This window comes from Cebus imitator, unplaced genomic scaffold, assembly GCF_001604975.1.
Source record: "Cebus imitator isolate Cc_AM_T3 unplaced genomic scaffold, Cebus_imitator-1.0 Scaffold538, whole genome shotgun sequence".
NCBI classification, from domain to species: domain Eukaryota; kingdom Metazoa; phylum Chordata; class Mammalia; order Primates; family Cebidae; genus Cebus; species Cebus imitator.
Window position 1 is genome coordinate 962,995 of NW_016107853.1, and position 19,848 is coordinate 982,842.

General features: G+C 43.8%; 1 protein-coding gene across 7 annotated transcripts in view; it reads right to left on the reverse strand.

Annotated features, from left to right (window-relative positions):
• PRPSAP2 (phosphoribosyl pyrophosphate synthetase associated protein 2) overlaps positions 1 to 18,627 on the reverse strand; it is a 70,102-nt gene extending 51,475 nt beyond the window's left edge. Inside the window, exons 1-7 of one of the 7 annotated variants that reach the window (XM_037733571.1) lie at positions 18,429 to 18,587; positions 17,083 to 17,217; positions 11,065 to 11,160; positions 10,671 to 10,821; positions 9,563 to 9,615; positions 6,492 to 6,558; positions 1,252 to 1,424 (exon numbers count right to left, since the gene is read on the reverse strand). In XM_037733571.1, coding sequence (XP_037589499.1) covers positions 1,252 to 1,424; positions 6,492 to 6,558; positions 9,563 to 9,615; positions 10,671 to 10,789 — 412 coding nt within the window. In that variant the 5' untranslated portion in view covers positions 10,790 to 10,821; positions 11,065 to 11,160; positions 17,083 to 17,217; positions 18,429 to 18,587. Of the gene's footprint in view, positions 1 to 1,251; positions 1,425 to 6,491; positions 6,559 to 9,562; positions 9,616 to 10,670; positions 10,822 to 11,064; positions 11,161 to 13,248; positions 13,426 to 16,077; positions 16,501 to 17,082; positions 17,218 to 18,428 lie in introns of those variants that run through there. The other 6 variants (XM_037733569.1, XM_037733570.1, XM_017514928.1 and 3 more) reach the window with 6 other exon arrangements.
• Positions 18,628 to 19,848: the final 1,221 nt, after the last annotated feature.

Sequence of the window (19,848 nt, forward strand, 5' to 3'; positions counted from 1 at the left end):
TTTCGCTCTTGTTACCCAGGCTGGAGTGCAATGGCGCGATCTCGGCTCACCGCAACCTCCGCCTCCTGGGTTCAGGCAATTCTCCTGCCTCAGCCTCCTGAGTAGCTGGGATTACAAGCACGCGCCACCATGCCAGCTAAAGGAAAAGTTTATTCTACAATAAGTACCTGTGTTAAAATGCAGTGATATAGGGACTTTTATTCTATTCTCTCTGTGTAAATGCTCTGTAATACATACCTTCTAAAATCATATACATTCAGGCTGGGCACAGTGGCTCACATCTATAATCCCAGCACTTTAGGAAGCCAAAGCAGATGGATCACTTGAAGTCAGGAGTTTGAGACCAGCCTGGACAACACGACAAAACCCTATCCCTACTAAAAATATAAAAATTAGCTGGATGTGGTGGCAGGTGCCTATAAGTCCCAGCTACTTGAGAAGCTGAGGCACAAGAATCACTTGAACCCAGGAGGCAGAGGTTGCAGTGGGCTGAGATGATACCACTGCACTCCAGACTGGACAACAGAGCAAGACTCTGTCTCAAAAATAAATAAATAAATAAATAAATAAAATTAAATTTAAAAAATCATATACACTTATACAAGAACACACACTCGTATCAACACATATATACAATAACAACTATGAAGTTTATTTAGAAACACGGGAAAAATACTTAGGATGTTATCTGAACATGCCTGACACAGAATAATATATGTATTTTATAAAATATGCCTATCTAGGCAGGCACAGTAGTATATGCCCGTAGTTTCCAACTACTCAGGAGGATCACTTGAGCCCAGGAGTTCAAAGCTCATCCCACATAGCTTCTTAAAGCACTGGGATTACAGGCATGAGCCATAGTGCCCAGCCATTACTTTGACATTTCTAAGGTAAAAATAAAACTCCAGCAGGGTATGGTGGTTCATGACTATAATCTCAGCACTTTGTGAGACTGTCGCAGAAGGATCCCTTAAGGCCAGCAGTTCAAAACCAGCCTGGACAACATAGTGAGACCTCATCTGTACAAAAAAATTAAAAATTAGCAGGCAGAGTGGTGCGCACCTACAGTCCTAGCTACTTGGGAGACTGAGGTGAACTGCTTAACCCCAGGAGTTCAAGCTGCAGTGAGCTATGATCACGCCACTGCACTCCAACCTCGGTGACAGAGCAAGACCCTGTCTTAAAAAACGAGAGAATAAATAAAACTCCCAGGCCCCCAATTAATTGTGAAACATCTGCCATTCTTACCAGCTTTGCACATCATGGAAGCCAGCAATTTAGAGACAATGGAGCCTCTTTTTCTCATCTTGCACTGCTTGCTGTAAGGAAAGTAGGGTATCACGCCAATGATGCTCTTGGCACAAGAGGTCTTACATGCATACACCATGATCAGGAGCTCCATGATGGTGGTATTCACATCCCTGTAACCAAGACACAGCAAATCCCATCAAGGGATCTACGACACAGTATTTTTCTGTTCCAGAAAGTGTCAGCAGTGTGTTACTCATGCCTTTACACAACCTAAGGTACAAGGCAGAACAAAACAACCAACAAATTTCTCTTTTCTCAGGCCTCCATAAGGTCCCCCACCACCCGCTCTCAACTGACGACCTACATAAGTACTCCATCCGAGGAGCGTCTCCACAAGCTCCCACTACGTGCATCTGTGCCCCAGGAGTCGGCCTGCCATCAGTCATCAGAGAAAATTTCCACGCCAGTTGCCCTAAAATTAATCCCTCCAAATGGCACACCTATGTCAGCAATTCTCTCCCCTTTCCTGCCTCCAGCACTGATTACCCATCGGCCACAAACATTCTGTTACTTCCATTAACGTGACTCATAACCACTCTTCCCTCTGCTCCCCTTTGTTGTCCATCTCAAGAAAGCTGTCTATACTATCTCCAATTTATCTACTCTCATTCCCTCCCAAATAGTTCAGTGAAGCTTTGTTTTCATTAAGGTCATCAGTGGCCTCCATGCAGCCACATCTACATCCACGGTCACTTGGCTTCCAGAATGCCCCTCTAATCTCCTCCTTTCACCTTTGGTTTCTTTTGCTGATTCTTCTTCTCCCCAATCTCATATCCCAGGACTTGCTCATGTCTACTCTCCTTCTGTTTCCTCTCTTCCTTTGGGCTTCTCATCTAATTTTGCAGCTTCATAGATGGTGGCAACTCTCAAATTTACAACTCCAGTCCAAACTTGAGGATCCCCCCGACCCGCCATTCTGTCCGGCCACACCGGACCCTGGTCAGTCCTCCCACAGGCAGCTCACACCACTGAGGGCCTTGCTCTAGGTGTTCCCACTGCCTGCAAGGCTTTCCTCCCCACCTAGTCACCTGGCTGTCTCCCTCACCTTCTCTGTGGCCTACCCTGTCTGCCTCTCTCTGCCCTTTCACCACCGTCATCCTACCATTTTGTCTTATTTTTTTCCCAAAGTACTCATCGCCTTCTAGATAATCTATTTATTACGCTCACTGTATGTTCTCCTTCACTGGAATATAAAACTCCACCAGGACAAGGATCTTTCTGTTTTAATCATGAAGCTATCTTGCTCATGTGTAACTAACTGTAACTCCCATATTGTAGACATTCAAAATAAATATTTCTTAATGAATGAAGAAATGAATGGGAACACAGAACATTTGAGTAAGTAGGTTCTCCGTCTCTATCCAACAACAAGTCTGACATCTGATGAGTTAAAAGACTTTCATCCTGTGTTAATTCACTTAGAAAAAAAAGAATTTCAGAAAAGTATTCTATGGGAAGGATAAGAGTAGAGAAACTGACATAGAAATGAAGTCACCCCAACACTCCCAAACCACACTCCCAGGAGCACCATTGTTCTGTTAGCTGGAACAAGGCATTCCATGACTGAACTCAAATAAGGAAAGCCTTGTTTGAATTATAGGAAAACTTCAGTTAATGGATGGAATTTTTTTAATTCTAAATTTCTCTTTTGTTTTTGGCACTACCACTAATATGGAGGAAGAGGAAGTAAAAGATGTATCTGACAACCCTAAATCTTTTTTTTTTTTGAGATGGAGTCTTACTCTGTCACCCAGGCTGGAGTGCAGTAGTGCGACCTCAGCTCACTGCAACCTTTGCCTCGTGTGTTCAAGCAATTCTCATACCTCAGCCCCCACCAAGTAGCTGGGATTACAGGCGCGCACCACACCTGGCTAATTTTTGTATCTTCAGTAGAGACAGGGTTTCGCCATGTTGGCCAGGCTGGTCTCCAACTCCTGACCTCGTGATCTGCCCACCTCGGCCTCCCAAAGTGCTGGGATTACAGGCATAAGCCACTGCTCCTGATTTTTTTTTTTTTTTTAAAGATGGAGTCTTGCTCTGTTACCCAGGCTGGAATGCAGTGGCACAATCTCAGCTCACTACAACCTCTGCCTCCCCAGTTCAAGCAATTCTCATGCGTTAGCCACCTGAGTAGCTGAGACTACAGGCACTCAAAACCATGGCCAGCTAATTTTTTTTTTTTTTTTTTTTTAGATAGAGTCTCACTCTGTTGCCCAGGCAGGAGTACAGTGGCACAATCTTGGCTCACTGCAACATCTGCCACACAGATGTTCAAGCAATTCTCCTGCCCCAGCCTCCTGAGTAGCTGAGATTACAGGCATGTGCCACCATACCCAGCTAATTTTTTGTATCTTTATTAAAGACAGGGTTTCACCATGTTGGCCAGGCTGGTCTTGAACTACTGACCTCGTGATCCACCCACCTCGGCCTCCCAAAGTGCTGGGATTACAGGCATGAGCCACCGCGCCTGGCCATTTTTTTGTATTTTTAGTTGAGACAGGGTTTCACCATGTTGCCCTGGCTAGTGTCAAACTCCTGGCCTCAAGTGATCTGCCCACTTCAACCTCCCAAAGTGCTAGGATTACAGGCATGAGCCACCGCCTCTGAGCCTCAACACTAAATGGTATTTCATGGTATTTCACAAAGAAGACCATGACATCCAGACTCTGAAACATGAACCCAAGTTAACACAAGCTTACCTCAATGCAAAATGAGACACAGAGAGAAAATGAAAGGGGTGCTGAGTGGTTCTGATTAGAGGAATGCAAAACTGACAAAGGGCAAGGGCACAGGATAAGTGTTGAAATGTACAAAAATAAAGAACTAAAAGGACTTAAAAATGAGATAGATCAGCAGTCACCCTTCTGAAGTCCTAACTTCTAAGTCTAGGGGAGCTCTCAATGCCTATTCATCCCCTTGGGTAATCCATACGACCTCTGTGTATTTATCCAGTGGAATCACACTTGTCTCTAAGGAGATAAAAGTACCATAGACAGCCAGGCGTGGTGGCTCACACCTGTAATCCCAGTACTTTGGGATGCCAAGGCAGGCAGACCACCTGAGGTTGTCAGTTTGAGATCAGCCTGACCAACATGAGGACATCCCATCTCTACTACAAATACAAAATTAGCTGGGCGTGCTGGCACAAGCCTGTAATCCCAGCTACTCAGGAGACTGAGGCAGGAGAATCACCTGAACCAGGAGGCAGAGGCTGCAATGAGCCGAGATCGTACCATTGCACTCCAGCCTAGGCAACAAGAGCGAAACTCCGTCTCAAAGAAAAAAAAAAGTACCACAGATACCAAGGAGCCAGAAGCAGTGTAAGTTGTTCTGTGCCCGCACCTTCCCTACCTCAATGCTGGGGGTGAAGGGTAAGATGTGGGCACAGGTGAGTCCTCTACTAGCACCCTGGCTTGGTGGCAGGCCTGGGAAAGAGGAGAGCGGCAGCAGCAGGGGCAGTTAGCACTCAGCGCCCCCACCTCTAGCTCTGCTGAGAATCCCAGGTGTCACAGCAGAAGATGAAGCCAGGGTACCGTGGCAAAGGCACCCCACATCCTCCCTCCTTCAGAGCATACCTGTTTACCAGGTCAACGGGATGCAAGGACAGGTCTCCTTGCCACTCCTCTTCCAAGGAGAGATGGGGGTTTTATGACTTCATCCCAATGAACCAAAGACCAGGACAGAAAATGCTCAACATTTAGGTAAAAAAATGTGTGTTCCAAGCTGAAATTTCTCTCTTCTTCCCTTTTGTTGGTATTTATTATATATACACATACACAAATAAAGCATGCAGCAACTTTCAGACTCTCTAAGCTAAAAAATAATGCACTAGACAAACTGATTTCTAGACTTTAAAAATTGTTCTGAGCAAAGAACTTCATACACTGAAGCTTTTGGGGTTATCTGTGGACAAACGCACAACGGAAAGTGGGACTTTCAGGCTAGGTGCAATAGGCTCACCTCCTGTATTGCTACAATAGCAATATAGGAGGTCCAGGCAGGAGAATCACTTGAGGCCAAAAGTTTGAGACCAGCTGGGCAACATAGTGAAACCTCCACCTCTACAAAAAATGAAAAATTAGGTGAGCATGGTGGTGCATCCCTGTAGCTCCAGCTACTTGGAGGCTGAAGCAGGAGGATAGTTTGGGTCCAGGAGTTTGAGGCTGCAGTGAGCTATGACCTCACCATTGTACTCTAGCCTGGGCAATACAGCAAGATCCTACTTCTAAGAAAAAATAAAAAGAAAAAAAGAAAGAAAGAAAAAAAGATCACCCTCCCTTCCAGAGTGCCAGAGACAGCTTCACTGCACTGAATCTTACACACCAGCTTACACATATGTAACTAAACAATTTCCAGAACATAGGCATGTCAAAGGTCACTCTAGACAAGAATACACATTCCTTCAGTACAGTCTTTTATCCTTCCAGCTAATTTAATTTATGCAACAAAACAATAAGGAATGCTCACTTTCATATGCAATAAAAGCTTAAAGAACCCCAAGTAAGAAACCTCTCCTCCCTTAGCCTCTGTTTCTTTTGGGGAGAGGAGAGAACTAGAAATGCTTCCCTTCAAGTTTTACAAAATTCTGGCTATTAATTGTTAGGAAACTAAATAGAAACTATTATCATTAAGAACCTCTACTCCAATACTTGGTTATTTCCACCCATTAAGAACACTGGGCCTGGTGCAGTGGCTCATGCCTGTAATCCCACCACTTTGGAAGGTCAAGGCAGGTGAATTGCCTGAGCTCAGGAGTTCGAGACCAGCCTGGGCAAGACAATGAAACCCTTGTCTTTGCTAAAATGCAAAACAATTAACCAGGCATGGCCGTGTGCACCTGTAGTCCCAGCTACTCGGGAGGCTGAGACAGGAGAATTGCTTGAACCCAGGAGATGGAGACTGCAGTAAACTGAGATCGTGCCACTGCACTCCATCCTGGGTGACAGAGCAAGACCCCATCTCAATAACAAACAAACAAAAAAAACAAAATCATAACACTGAAAGAACATGTAAAAATCAGCAGTTATGTCAGAAAACTTAGTTTTCTAAATTCTAAATTGGTAAGATACACTAATTTTAAGACTATCATAACTCTTCCTGGCTAGCCATCCATCATTATTTTAAACACTCATGCCTAAACAGAAACCCAGAAAGCAACATTTCTGCTCGATACTCACTTTGAAACGGTTTGGATGATGAAAACATCTTTTCCTCTCACGGACTCTTGAATTTGTACTCTTGTTTCTGGCAGGAAAAGGAAAAAGAAGGGAGGGAAAGGCATATAGTTCCAATTTTTCAAAATACACAAAAAATCTGCATCATTCCCTAATGTAATAAAATATGCAAACTGGAGCTGTTATAAAACTCAGAGGGCTTTAGATGTTACAAGGGATAATAAATATACTGCCATTAATCACACCTTTTAAAACATGACAGCTTTAAGAGGGAATTATATTTCTGACTCGAAATAAGTAAACTTACAATTCTTCTTATATATACGAACAGTGAGTGCTATGCCACTCTGAGGATAGTATCGTTATAGAAAATTATATACTTATTCAATCAGCATCAATTGAGAATGTCTTAGGTACAAAACATTGTATGTTGTGAGAGCAAAGATAAATAAGACCCAATATCCCCACTCTCAAAATATGTGTGATCAGCCACAAGGAAACAGACAAGTTCATAGTAGGACATTCTACAAGACAACCTCTTCAACAAGTCACTGTCATAGGAAGAAAAAGAGGTAAGGGGACTGTTATAGGTATGCGTGACCATACCTGGCTAATTTTCTATTTTTAGTAGAGATAGGGTTTCTCCATGTTTGTCAGGCTGGTCTCGAACTCCCGACCCCAGGTGATCTGCCCACCTTGGCCTCCCAAAGTGCTGTGATTACAGGTGTAAGCCACTGCACCCGGCCCCCTAAAGCGAAATTAAAAAAAAATATCCCTTGAACTAAGAATCCTAGTTTGGGGTTTGGTGGGGAGGATGGAAACAACTATAAAAGACCCTTTAGGCCGGTCGCAGTGGCTCACACCTGTAATCCCAGCACTTTGGGAGGCCCAGGTGGGTGGATCATCTGAGGTTAGGAGTTCAATACTAGTCTGGCCAACATGGTGAAACCTCGTCTCTACTAAAACAAACATTAGCTGGGCATGGTGGTGCACACCTGTAATCCCAGCTACTCAGAGGGCTGAGGCAGGAGAATTGCTTGAACCTGGAAGGCAGAGGTTGCAGTAAGCCAAGATCGCGCCACTGCACTCCAGCCTGGGCAACAAAGCCAGACTCCATCTCAAAAAAAATAAATAAATAAAAGACCCTTTAGGACAAATAGGGAAATGTGAATATAGGCCAGATATTAGATGATTAAAGAATTGTTGGCCAGGCGCAGTGGCTCACACCTGTAATCTCAGTAGTTTGGGAGGCCAAGGTGGGCAGATCACCTGAGGTCAGGAATTTAAGACCAGCCTGACCAACGTGGAGAAACTCCATCTCTACTAAAAATACAAAATTAGCCAGGTGTGGTGGCATATACCTGTAGTTCCAACTACTCGGGAGGCTGAGGCAGGAGAATCACTTGAACCCAGGAGGTGGAGGCTGTGGTGAACCGAGATCACACCATTGCACTCCAGCCTGGGCAACAAGAACAAAACTCCATCTCAAAAAAGAAAGAAATCCACAAATGTTACTTCCTTCCCAATAAACACCAAGTATTCTCCCTCCCTTTATTCAGAAACCTGGAGAGTAAACCTCCCGGAGTCATATGCCACCGCTTCTCCCTTTCACCTTCCCTCTCAGACTCCAGACAAGAAACATCATTCAATTCCCTCTAGGGAAAGAATCTTCTCCAAACTATCCTTGATGAGTTTTTTTTAATTTTACTTTTTCCCTACTGATGCCACATAGGGGATCTTGGGAGACAGGAAAGAGGCAGTAATGGAGATAAACATGGGAAAAGCAAAACTTTTCTCTTTTTGTCAAAGCCTCCTGTAAGCTTTATAATACTTAAATATTTGATAAAATCCTGTAGGGGGGCCAGGCCTGGTGGCTCACAACTGTAATCTCAGCACTTTGGGTGGCTGAAATGAAAGAATTGCTTGTCTCCATGAGTTTGAGACCAGTCTAGGCAACATAATACCCTGGGGCTCTACAAAAAAAAAAAAATTTTAATTTTCTAGTGGAAAAGGAGCAGGAATAAGTATTTATTAAGCACCTACTGTGTGCCAAAAACTGTGTAAGGCACACAAATTATCCCACTTAATCCTCAAAAGGCCCTAATTGATAGTTTATTTATAGTTAAGAAAGGTAAAATAACTTGTCAAGGATAAGGTATATAACTCTCAAGCCCATGCAAGCTGTAAATCGCTCCTGCTAAAATAATTTCAAATATCCACCATTGCCAAAGAAATTATAACGATTACTATTTATTTATTTAGAGACAGGGTCTCCCTCTGTCACCCAGGCTGGAGTACAATGGTGTGATCACAGCTCACTGCAGCCTCCACCTCCCGGGCTCAGTCATTCCTCCTACCTCAGCCTCCCCAGTAGCTGGGACTACAACTACACACCACCACTCCTGGCTAATTTTTGTATTTTTTGTAGAGACAGGTTTTGCCATGTTGCCCAGGCTGGTCTCAAACTCCTGAGCTCAAGCAATCTGCCTGCCTCAGCCTCACAAAGTGCTGGGATTAGAGGCATGAGCCACTGTACCTGGCCCTAAAAAGATTAAATGACACACTTTTTTTTTTTTTTAATATAACTTGGGATGATTATGTAATGACATGTATCAATTAGCAAAAAGTATTTCTTAACAATATTTTATGAAGTCTAACCCAAGGCAGCTTAGGTGTAGGTAAAGAATAACTAAAACCGTGGTCACACAGGATTTACTCATCCTGTCTAAGGTGACAGGATTTACTCATCCTGCCTAAGGTGACATAAATTCAAGCAACGGTTGAGCTCATGTTCATTCAGTTGACTAGCTGGTTCAAATACGTATGCAGTTTTTACCGAATGGGGTCTCAGAACTGGAGTTCAAGCCGCAGAAATGACTTGCACCAGGGTTACATATCTAGCTGGTATTGGTGAGAGCTAAAAAAAACCACTCTATTCTACCTTGCCTGCCTGACTTCTTGCTAATAGAACTGTACAACTGAATCAAATCGTTTCAATAGTAAAGGATGAAGGACTGAGCCAATACCCACATTCCACAAAAAGGTCAATGTTTCACATGCCCAAGATAGCTCACCTCTGTTAGGTTCCTGGTAAACCTGCACTTTGCCCATCTCCACCCCCAGTCGCCTAGAGAAGAAAAAGGGGGAAAAAGCTGAAAAGGTAATAGGAGAAACCCAGTTTCTTTACTATTTAAGGAGGCTTGTAAATGGATAAAAGTAAAATAAGGTTATTCTTTTCTCTTTTTTTTACATTAAACATGTATACTATTTACCAACTGAAAATAAAGTTATTCTTCTTATAAATTTAAAGTCAATATTAAATTGTTATGTCAATCCATTACCTCGCCCCCTCACCTCAACCCCACATCTCCCCGGGAAGGACTATGCAGTCCCACCGTGCCTGCCTCACTGGCCATCTTCTTTGGACACTCTGTACTCTAGCCCACATTCCTGAGACACACCAAGGACTCCTCCTGCATGTTGCAGGGCCTTGGAATCTGCTGTCCCCTCTGCTTGGAGGGCTCTGCCTCCAGACCTTTACTTGGTGGCTTATTCAGGTTTCTCAACTCACATACCATCCCCTCAGTTTAAAGGCACTTTAGCACACAGGCTAAAGCAGAACAACCTGCCCCATCATTACTTTCACATTGTATTCTTCATAGCATTGATCATCATCTGAAATTACCTTGTTTGTTTTGTTGACTTGATTTCTGTTTGGCTCCCATAGTTAAATGTAAATTTCATAAAAAGGATGGATCTTGACTCACTGTTAATCCCCAATATCTAGATCAAAGTCTAGTACACAGTAGGGGCATAATATTTGTTTAATAAATATCTAAAATTATACTAAACTATAAGCTATAACTTATTTCATATAGTATACAAGTCAGTGTTCTTTATACTCAAATAATTTTATACATATATAGCAGATAACAAAATTCCTGGCACTTACGAGGCACTCAATAAATGTCTGCTGAAAGAATATGTAGAGAGATGGGATAGTTTATAAAAAGAATAGCCCTTAATATATGCAGATGAGACATACTGCATGATGAAAAAACAAGATACACACAGAACTATAAAATAATCTGCTTTCAAGTTTAGCAATCACTGCTCATCTGATCATCAATTTTAAAGCATCGCATAATGAATACAAATTTTCATGGTATAATTATAACTCACTCTGCAATTTTCTTTGAGAGCTCCATACATGATGAATTTGAGTTTGCTGAAAACAACACCAGACCACCTTTGGTTATGTTCATCTTGGTTTCTAATTCAGGTGGCGTCACACAAAACATCAAAACCTTCTTGGTATTCCAATTCTCAGAGCCTAGAAGGATATAACACATATAAAAAACTGTCATGTGATATGAAATATACCTGAATGGATTTTTTTTTTAAAGGAAATGATTTCAACTAAAGGAAATTAGTTTCCATCTTTACAGTGTTTTTAAAATATTAGAAATATATATATGGACAAACAGAAAGTTCACTTGGATTTCAGGGTTCCAAATTTATGGAAATACATTATCACATGATGTTCACAACCACTGAGAAGAAATGATAAACTTACAAGAAAGGTGGAGCTGAAGAGCTCAATGTTTTACTGATTGCTGCTTAAAGTCAATTATGGACAACCTCCTTTTATTCTCTGACAACAAAATTCCTCCTGGATTAACACACAGAAAAATGGCAGAGCCATTAGCAAGAACAAGGACTGATTAATCCTTAAAGAATAAATAACCCATCTACATCCAACTTTTCCTGTAATTCTTGTTTACCATAAAACCTTTCCCGGCCTTTCAGCTGCCCTGTGTCATGTCTAAAACTGACCTAGTCATCTTCATTTTCCTCAAGTAGAATACAGGCTGATACATAATCAACTTGAAGGAAACATAAGTGACCACCCAAATGACAGGCAGTGGGCCACAAATAAAAAGGACCCTGTCTTAGAAGTCATCAGTGCTGAGTGTGCTCATCACATAATGGAGGTGCTAGATGGGAGGAACAGCAACAATCCAGCAGGCTGTGGGCAAGGGAACCCTTTCTCAGCAAGCCCACTGCATTTCCACAGTTGTATATTCACTTGGGACCTCTGGAAAGGCTGGTAGAGATCATCAATGGGCTGAAACCAACCTAATCTTTTTCATTACTCTCAAATTTTAATTATACAAGTAAAACACAAACACATCCTCCCTATAAAAACCTAAAACATGATAGTTAAGGCTAAAGTAACCAGCCTCGATCCCAGGTTCTCCCCAGAAGTGAGGGTTCTTATCAGTTTGGTAGGGACAACATCAGACATTTTCTATGCATTTATACACGTGACCTCCATAAAAAATATATATGGCCAGCCACAGTGGCTCATGCCTGTAATCCTAACACTTTGGGAGGCTGATGCAGGCGGATCACTTGAGAACAGGAGTTCAAGACCAGCCTGACCAACATGGCAAAATCTCATCTCTACTAAAAATATAAAAAAATTAGCCAGGCATGATGGCGCATTCCTGTAATCCCAGCTACTCAGGAAGCTGAGGCAGGAGAATCACTTGAACCTGGGAGGCAGAGGTTGCAGTGAGCCAAGATGGCACCACTGCACTCCAGCCTGGGCGACAAGAGCAAAACTCTATCTTAAAAAAAAAAAATGGCTAGGTGCAGTGGTTCACATGTGTAATCCCAGCACTTCGGGAGGTCAAGGTGGTTAGATCACTTGAGGTCAAGAGTTCAAGACCAGCCTGGCCAACATGGTGAAACCCTGTCTCTACCAAAAATACAAAAAATTAGCCAGGTGTGGTGGTACACCCCTGTAATCCCAGCTACTTGGGAGGCTGAGACAGGAGAATCGCTTGAATCCAGGAATTGGAGGTTGCACTGAGCCAAGATCACGCCACTGCACTCCAGCCTCGGTGACAGAGTGAGACTCTGTCTCAGAAAAAAAAATTAATTTGCCGGCGCGGTGGCGTGTGCCTGTAGTCCTGTGGCCCCAGCTACTTGGGAGGCTGAGGTGGGAGGATCGCTTGAGCCCAGGAGTTCTGGACTGTAGTGCGCTACACCGATTGGGTGTCCACACTAAGTTTGGTATAAATATGGTGACCTCCTGGGAGCAGGGGACCACCAAGTTGCCTAAGGAGGGGTGAACCAGCCCAGGTTAGAAACGGAGCAGGTCAAAACTCCCGTGCTGATCAGTAGTGAGATTGTGCCTGTGAATAGCCACTGCACTCCAGCCTGGGCAACATAGCAAGACCCCGTCTCTTAAAAAATAATAATTTAAAAATTAATTTTTAAAATATGTGTATATAAAAATATATATATGTATATATAATATTTCAAACACAAAAAGATGTCATTGTGTAAATGTATCTATAATTTGCTTTTCACCCGGCAGTCTCTTTTGGCAATCTGGGTTAGAAGATATAGACTTGGTCAGGCACAGTGGCTCATGCCTGTAATCCCAGCACTTTGGGAGGCCAGAGGACCGCCTGAGCCCAGGAGTTTGCAACCAGCCTGGGTAATGTGGTGAGATGTTACCACCTCTATAAAAAATTTTAAAATTAGCCAAGTATGGTAGTGCATGCCTATAATCTCACCTACTTGGGAGGCTGAAGTGGGAGAATCACTTGAGCCCAGGAGGCCAAAGCTGCAGAGAGCTGTGTTCACACCACTGCACTCCAGCCTAGGGGACAGACTGAGACCCGGTATCCAAAACAAACAAACAAACGACAACAACAAAAACACAAGAAGATATTATAATAGAGACCTATTTTGCTCTAACTGCCGCCTAGTCTTCCATAGCATAGATATGCCACTTTTAGCCAGATCTGAAGGGGCCTCCCTGTGCACGAGTGCAGTGAGACTGCCAGGCCACAGGTGGTACAATTTCACAGTCCCACTAGCACTTCCTGCAGAGGCATTCCAGCTGGCACAATCCAGGAATCTGCAATGGGAAATATGGCAGACTACAATGCAATTTACCTTAAATTTGCCTACGAGTTACAAAGAGAAATGTATACACAACTAACCAAAGCCCTAAAGTGACCAAGGTGGACCACTGGCATCTACTATGGAAGTGGCTTTGGGGCAGGGATCAGCGAATTACAGCCTACAGGCCAAATCAGGTCCCTTGAAAGCCTATTTCTGTAACACAGGCTGGAACACAGCCACACTTATTTGTTTACAAATTGTTTCTAGATAACAACAGTAGCACTGAGTTTCAACCACAAAGCCTGAAATATTATCTGGTCCTTTACAGAAAAAGTTTGCTAACACCTTTTACAAGATAATGTAGCATCTGCAAAGGCTACAAGAAGAGTGGCTGGTATAAATGAAAGAAAGAATACATTTAATTATCAACATTCTAGAAGGGATCTTAAATGATTTCTAAAGCTATCTCTCAGCCCCGTCTCTCAACCAAAAACATCTGTGTTTAAAAGCAAAAGGTCTGGCCAGACACAGTGCCTCACACCACTAATCCCAGCACTTTGGGAGGCCAAGGTGGGCCAATTGCTCTAGTCCAGGAGTTTGAGATCCCCTTGGCTACACAGTAAGACCTAGTCTCTATTAAAAAAGCAAAAAATGAAGCGGCAGGATCATTGAGTCCAGTAGTCGGGACTGCAATGAACCATGATTGCACCATTTCACTGCACTCCTGCCTAGACGATGGGAGTGAGATCTTATCTCAGAAATAAATAAATAAACAAATAGGGTGTTACAGGTCCAGGAAAGGAAACAAAAACAAACTAATTTTCTTGCAGTTGTAAATACAGGATTTAGAGCCAAACTCATGTTTGCAACTTGAACTACTTCCCCTAAACTCACAGTGAGGACTTACATAAATTATCTAATACTTAAAATCTCGTAGCCTCAATATCATCCACACAACTGCAAAAACTGACCCCACAGGTGGTCGATTTCTGCAAGGCACTTAACACAGTGCCCTGCATATCGGACGTGCTACCTATGAATCGACTTCTAATATCTTGATTATCTACCATACAGTAATAGGCATGGGGGAGAGGCATGTTTTTTACAGCCCCTAACCTTCAAAGAAGAAGCTCCTTAAAGTACAGCAGCGTTCGGCTGGGTGCGGTGGCTCACACCTGTAAATCCTAGCACTTTGGGAGGCCGAGGTGGGTGGATCACCTGAGGTCAGGAGTTCAAGACCAGCCTGGCCATCATGGTAAAACCCCATCTTAAAAANCAAGACCAGCCTGGCCATCATGGTAAAACCCCATCTTAAAAAAAAAAAAAAAAAAAAAAAAAAAAAAAAAAAAAAAAAAAAAAAAAAAAAAAAAAAAAAAAAAAAAAAAAATCAGCAGCTTCTTGAGAGGAGTTGGAACACTTAGAATGAAAGTATTTTAGAGGTAGGAAGAGATCTTAGAGATAATTCAGCCCATCCCTCCTTAATCTTTTGTTCAAAGCCAATCTGCAGGAATCCTGCCAAGGAACCACTCAACAGAAGCTTGAACAGCCCCAGGGTCTGATGCCCTCCTCTGCTAAGGACCCATCATTCCAAATTCTTTCTTAGAACATGCTATGGCCGGGCACAGTGGTTCACACCGGTAATCCCAGCACTTTGGGAGGGGGAGGCTGGCGGATAATCTGAGGTCAGATGTTCGAGACCAGCCTGGCCAACATGGTGAAACCCCATTTCTACTAAAAATGCAAAAATTAGCCAGGCCTGGTGGCTCATGCCTGTACAGCTACTTGGGAGACTGAGGCAGGAGAATCGCTTGAACCTGGGAGGTGGAGGTGGCAGTGAGTGGAGATAGCACCGCTGCATTTCACTCTGGGTGACAGAGCAGGACTCTGTCTCTAAAAAAACATGCTGAGATTCCTGTCCCTGCAGCCTCTGCCCACTTTTCGGGAAACATCAAATTCCATTTCCATAGGACAGCCTCCAAACTATTTCAAGATAGCTCTCCTGCCTTTGTATATTTTTTCCAGGATATTTCCTGAAGTCTTTCCTTATCTCTTATGGTTTAAATGTCCTGCATCACCCTGAATATGAACTCTGACGTTCCAGGCTTCAGATCAGACCTCTATACAGAATCCTAACCTAAGATCACCCTCAACATAACATTGGTGGGGTGGATTGAGGAGCATCCACTTGGAAATGACTATCAATATAGTCATGTTTTGTGCCTATTCATTTCACAAGTTGTTCAAACATAAGGGCGGTTTCTGGTTTTAGTTATCCTTTCTCCTGTTGGTAATCAAGGCTGTGTTCTTTACCAAGCTTCAAGAAAAGAGTTGTAAAGATTATCCTCAAAAACATGATAATCATCAAGATGGGGCCAGCAGGAGGCTTGTTAGCATAAGGTTTTAGTGTGAAATGTGAACACTCCCTTATTTTCCCCATGAGCTATAATTGCTTTATGTTTATTCTAAATTTACTCTAGAATGTGTGAGAATTATTTATAACATTTATGAAAACATCGTTTTCAGAGAATCTTAGCACTTTGTAAAGAGCAAATCACACTCCTCTTTTGAATTAGATTTGATAATCTGTTAATTCTCATGAATGAAGAAACCACAATGAGAGATCATTTCCTTTGGACAGACTAGCAATCATTTCAAAACCACTCACCCACATTTCAGATGAGGAAGGCTCACATTGAAGTGTGTTGTCTTCCCTCTAAAGTGTCTACTGTGTAAAACACCTACTTAAAGATGGCTGAAGTAGGAGTGTGAAGAGTCGGGTTTGCCTTCCAGTTACTAGGCTTTCTGCACATCACTTGTCCTTGCTGGGCCTCAGCCATTACCCTCCAGATAGCAGAGACATAAGCTTGGTAAAAAGCTTTCCCTACCAGAATTTAAGGTACAGGCAGCAGAGTTGTTTTTTTGTTTTGTTTTGTTTTTACCATGATATTCTCTGCTGTATACCCTGTGTCCACAACAGCAGCTGGCACATGATAGGGGCTAAACAAATGATTGCCGAATAATGCCTGACCCCAATGAGTCACAGTGATTCACAAATGAAATTGAAAGATAAACTAAAAGGCATCATGAAGTATAAAAACTGGCTGGGTGCGGTGGCTCACGCCTGTAATCTCAACACTTTAGGAGGCCAAGGAGAGCAGATCACCTGAGGTCAGGAGTTCGAGACCAGCCTGGCCAACATGATGAAACCCCATCTCTACTAAAAAATACAAAAATTAGCCGGGTGTGGCGGCATGCACCTATAACCCCAGCTACTCAGGAGGCTGAAGCAGGAGAATCACTTAAACCTGGGAGGCAGAGGTTGCCGTGAGCCAAGATCGCGCCAGTGCACTTCAGCCTGGGCAACAGAGGAAGACTCCATCTCAAAAAAAAAAAAAAGTACAAAAACTTATGTTTATTAGTGATGTGCCTCACTCCAAGAAAATTTGTTTTAATATCAATATTGATGAGAATTTGAAGGGCAAATTCTAAATCGAATTACTCTTCCACTCCTCTCTGATCCCAGGCTCTGCTTATTTCTCCAACAGAATGTTAACTCATGCCTAACATTATCTGAAGTATTCACAATGCTTATGACAACCCAGTGAAGCCAGTACTAGAATGAGACCCATTTTAGAAAGGGGAAACTAGGTTTCTAGATGAAGAAACTTACTCAAGGCTGCAAAACCTCTAAACAGCAGAAATAGCTGTCTCAGCATGATTTGTAGTAGTTAGTCGCATACAACAGTAGGCTGCACAGCCTGTCTCTCACCCACACAGAAAATGACTTGGCATCCTGCTGAGAGTTCTGCATACAGATAGCAGAATCGGACAAATACCCAGATTTTGAAAAATGTCTATTGTAAACATGCCTTGTTTGGAAAATTATATAAAGTGCCAAAGAAAGAACATAGAAGTTTGATTCGGTATTTCCACATCTGGTAATTATCCCAAGGAAATAAGGAAAAAACTACATGCTCAATGATAATGGTCAACACAAGACTTTTTAAAAAGCAAGTACACCAGACCGGTGTAAAGGTTCCGTAATAAAGTAATTAAGTAAAACACAGGATAGAAATTCAATAAATATTCAACACTCTGCAAGTACCTACGAATGACCAAATGTAACAAGCTCAAATCACAGTTAATAATGGTACACACCAGGGCAGCAGGAAAGGAATATGGACAAGAAGGGTTTGCTTTTGTGGGGTTCAATAATGTGGGTGAATTATTTCTATTTGTGCAATTAAATTTTTTTTTTTTTTTTTTAAGACGGGGTTTCACCATGTTGGTCAGGCTGGTCTAGAACTCCCTACCTCAGGTGATCTGCCCGCCTTGGCCTCCAAAGTGCTTGGACTACAGGCGTGAGCCACCACGCCCGGCCTGTGCAATTAAATTTTTTAAACACTAGAGATCCCACTTCGTCATGCCCCAAAGCCCCAGTCCGCATTTTCATAACCCTTTCAAAAGCTAAACACCCAAATGGGGCCAATATTAACAAAAGAAAAAAATTATTATCATCAAGCAGAATACTTAAAAATTTCATCACGGTTCCCCCTCAACCTCTGCTGGGGTTAGTTCTGAGTTGGATAAAATCATCCGTTAGGGGGTGACAGAAATATCCGTGACTAACAAAGAGCCAAGTAAATCAAGTCAGGGGCTCCGTGTCAGGTTAGGGATGGAGAATGGCTGGTTGGGCTTGCTTTCAGAGCTGCCACCTCAGGTCCCATCATCAGGGCTCGACTCCCTAGCAGCGCCTCAGGGAGCCCAGAGAGCCCAGGCGCCGGACGCCCGACCCCGGCCCCGGCCGACCCCTGATGGGAGAGAAGGAAGGGAGGGAGGGATGGAAGGGCCGCGAGTGCGAAGTCGACCCCGTGAGCCCTCAGAGAGCCACCACCCCAGGACCCCGACCCGTCCACCGGCCGACGCCGCGGGCTCCCCGCTCCGTGCACCTGCGCCCCGCAATGCTGGAGCCAGCCAGCCCTCGCCCCCACTCTCCACTGGCTCCCGCCCGCCTACCTGGCCCCGACCCCAGCCCCGGCCCAGCCGCAGCCTCGGCTGCAGAAGGAAAAAAGCGCAGGGTCTCCTGGCAGCGTCTCTAGGAGCAAAATGGCGACTCCATGCACAAAATCGGCGTCCGCGGCGACTGCGAGGCCGGTGGGCGGGGTGGGGGCGGGGCGAGGCGGGGCCAGAGCCCGGAAGACGGAGGCACCTGGCTCCGGGCTGTGGGCGTGGCCCACCCGAGGGGAAGGCGCGGGACAGTGGGCGTAGCCACAAGGGTAGGATCGGGCTGGCGCGATTGGCTGGGTGGTGGGCAGGGATACGCCTGTCTGGCCCACGGGGAGCTGCTAGCCCGAGACCAGCTGTGACAGCCGAGGCATGTTACAAGGAATGAGTATGGACAGAGTACGACATTTGGAATTACAAATACCTGGGTTCAAACCTCCACTGGCCTGTAACCTTGGACAAGTCATTTCACCATTCTGAGCTTGTTTTCTCATCTGAAAAACAAAGATGACAGCAGCACTCACTCCATAAGACTGTTGTGAGGATTAAATGAGATAAAACGAACGGGCGCAGTGGTTGACGGCTTGTAATCCCAGGATTGTGGGAGGCCGTAAGCGCGCGGATCACGAGGTCAGGAGTTCGAGACCACCCTGACCAACATGGGGAAACCCGGTCTCTACTAAAAATACAAAACAAAACAAAAACAAAAAATTAGCCAGTTGTGGTGGGAGGGCGCCTGTAATCCCAGTTACTCAGGTGGCTGAGGCAGGAGAATCGCTTGCACCCAGGAGGTGAAGGTTGCGGTGAGCCGAGATCGCGTCACTGCACTCCAGCCTGGACGACAGAGCGAGATTCCGTTTCAAAAAAAAAGAGAGAGACAACACATCGCTCTTAGCACAGTTCCACGTGTATAATAAATGGCTAATTTTTGTATTCTTTGCAGAGACGGGGTTTCACCATGTTGGTCAGGCTGGTCTCGGACTCTTCGGTGATCCGCCCGCCTCGGGCTCCCAAAGTGCTGGTATTACAGGCATGAGCCACCACGCCCGGCTTCCATTGCCTAAGTTCTTTATAACTTAGGTAATGATTACTCTATATTGTATGGATAACATAATAGCAAACACATAGGTCCTCTTTTAAGTCCTTTACATATGTTAACGGTAACTTATTTAATCCTTTTAAGAGCATAAAGTAGGTATTATCCTCTCCATTTTAATAGTTGTGGGAACTGAGACGCCGACGTTAAATAACTTTTCCAATGACAAAGAAATGGCCAGAATTTCGACCCAGTAGGCTTCGCACCAGTCGTCGCTTATCTAATCCCTATACCACAACGTCTCTCCAATTCTGCTTTGGATTTTTCACAATAGTGAGGCATGAAATCATTCATCACAGGTTGCACAGCTAGCTAGAGCCTTTATAGTTCAACCTC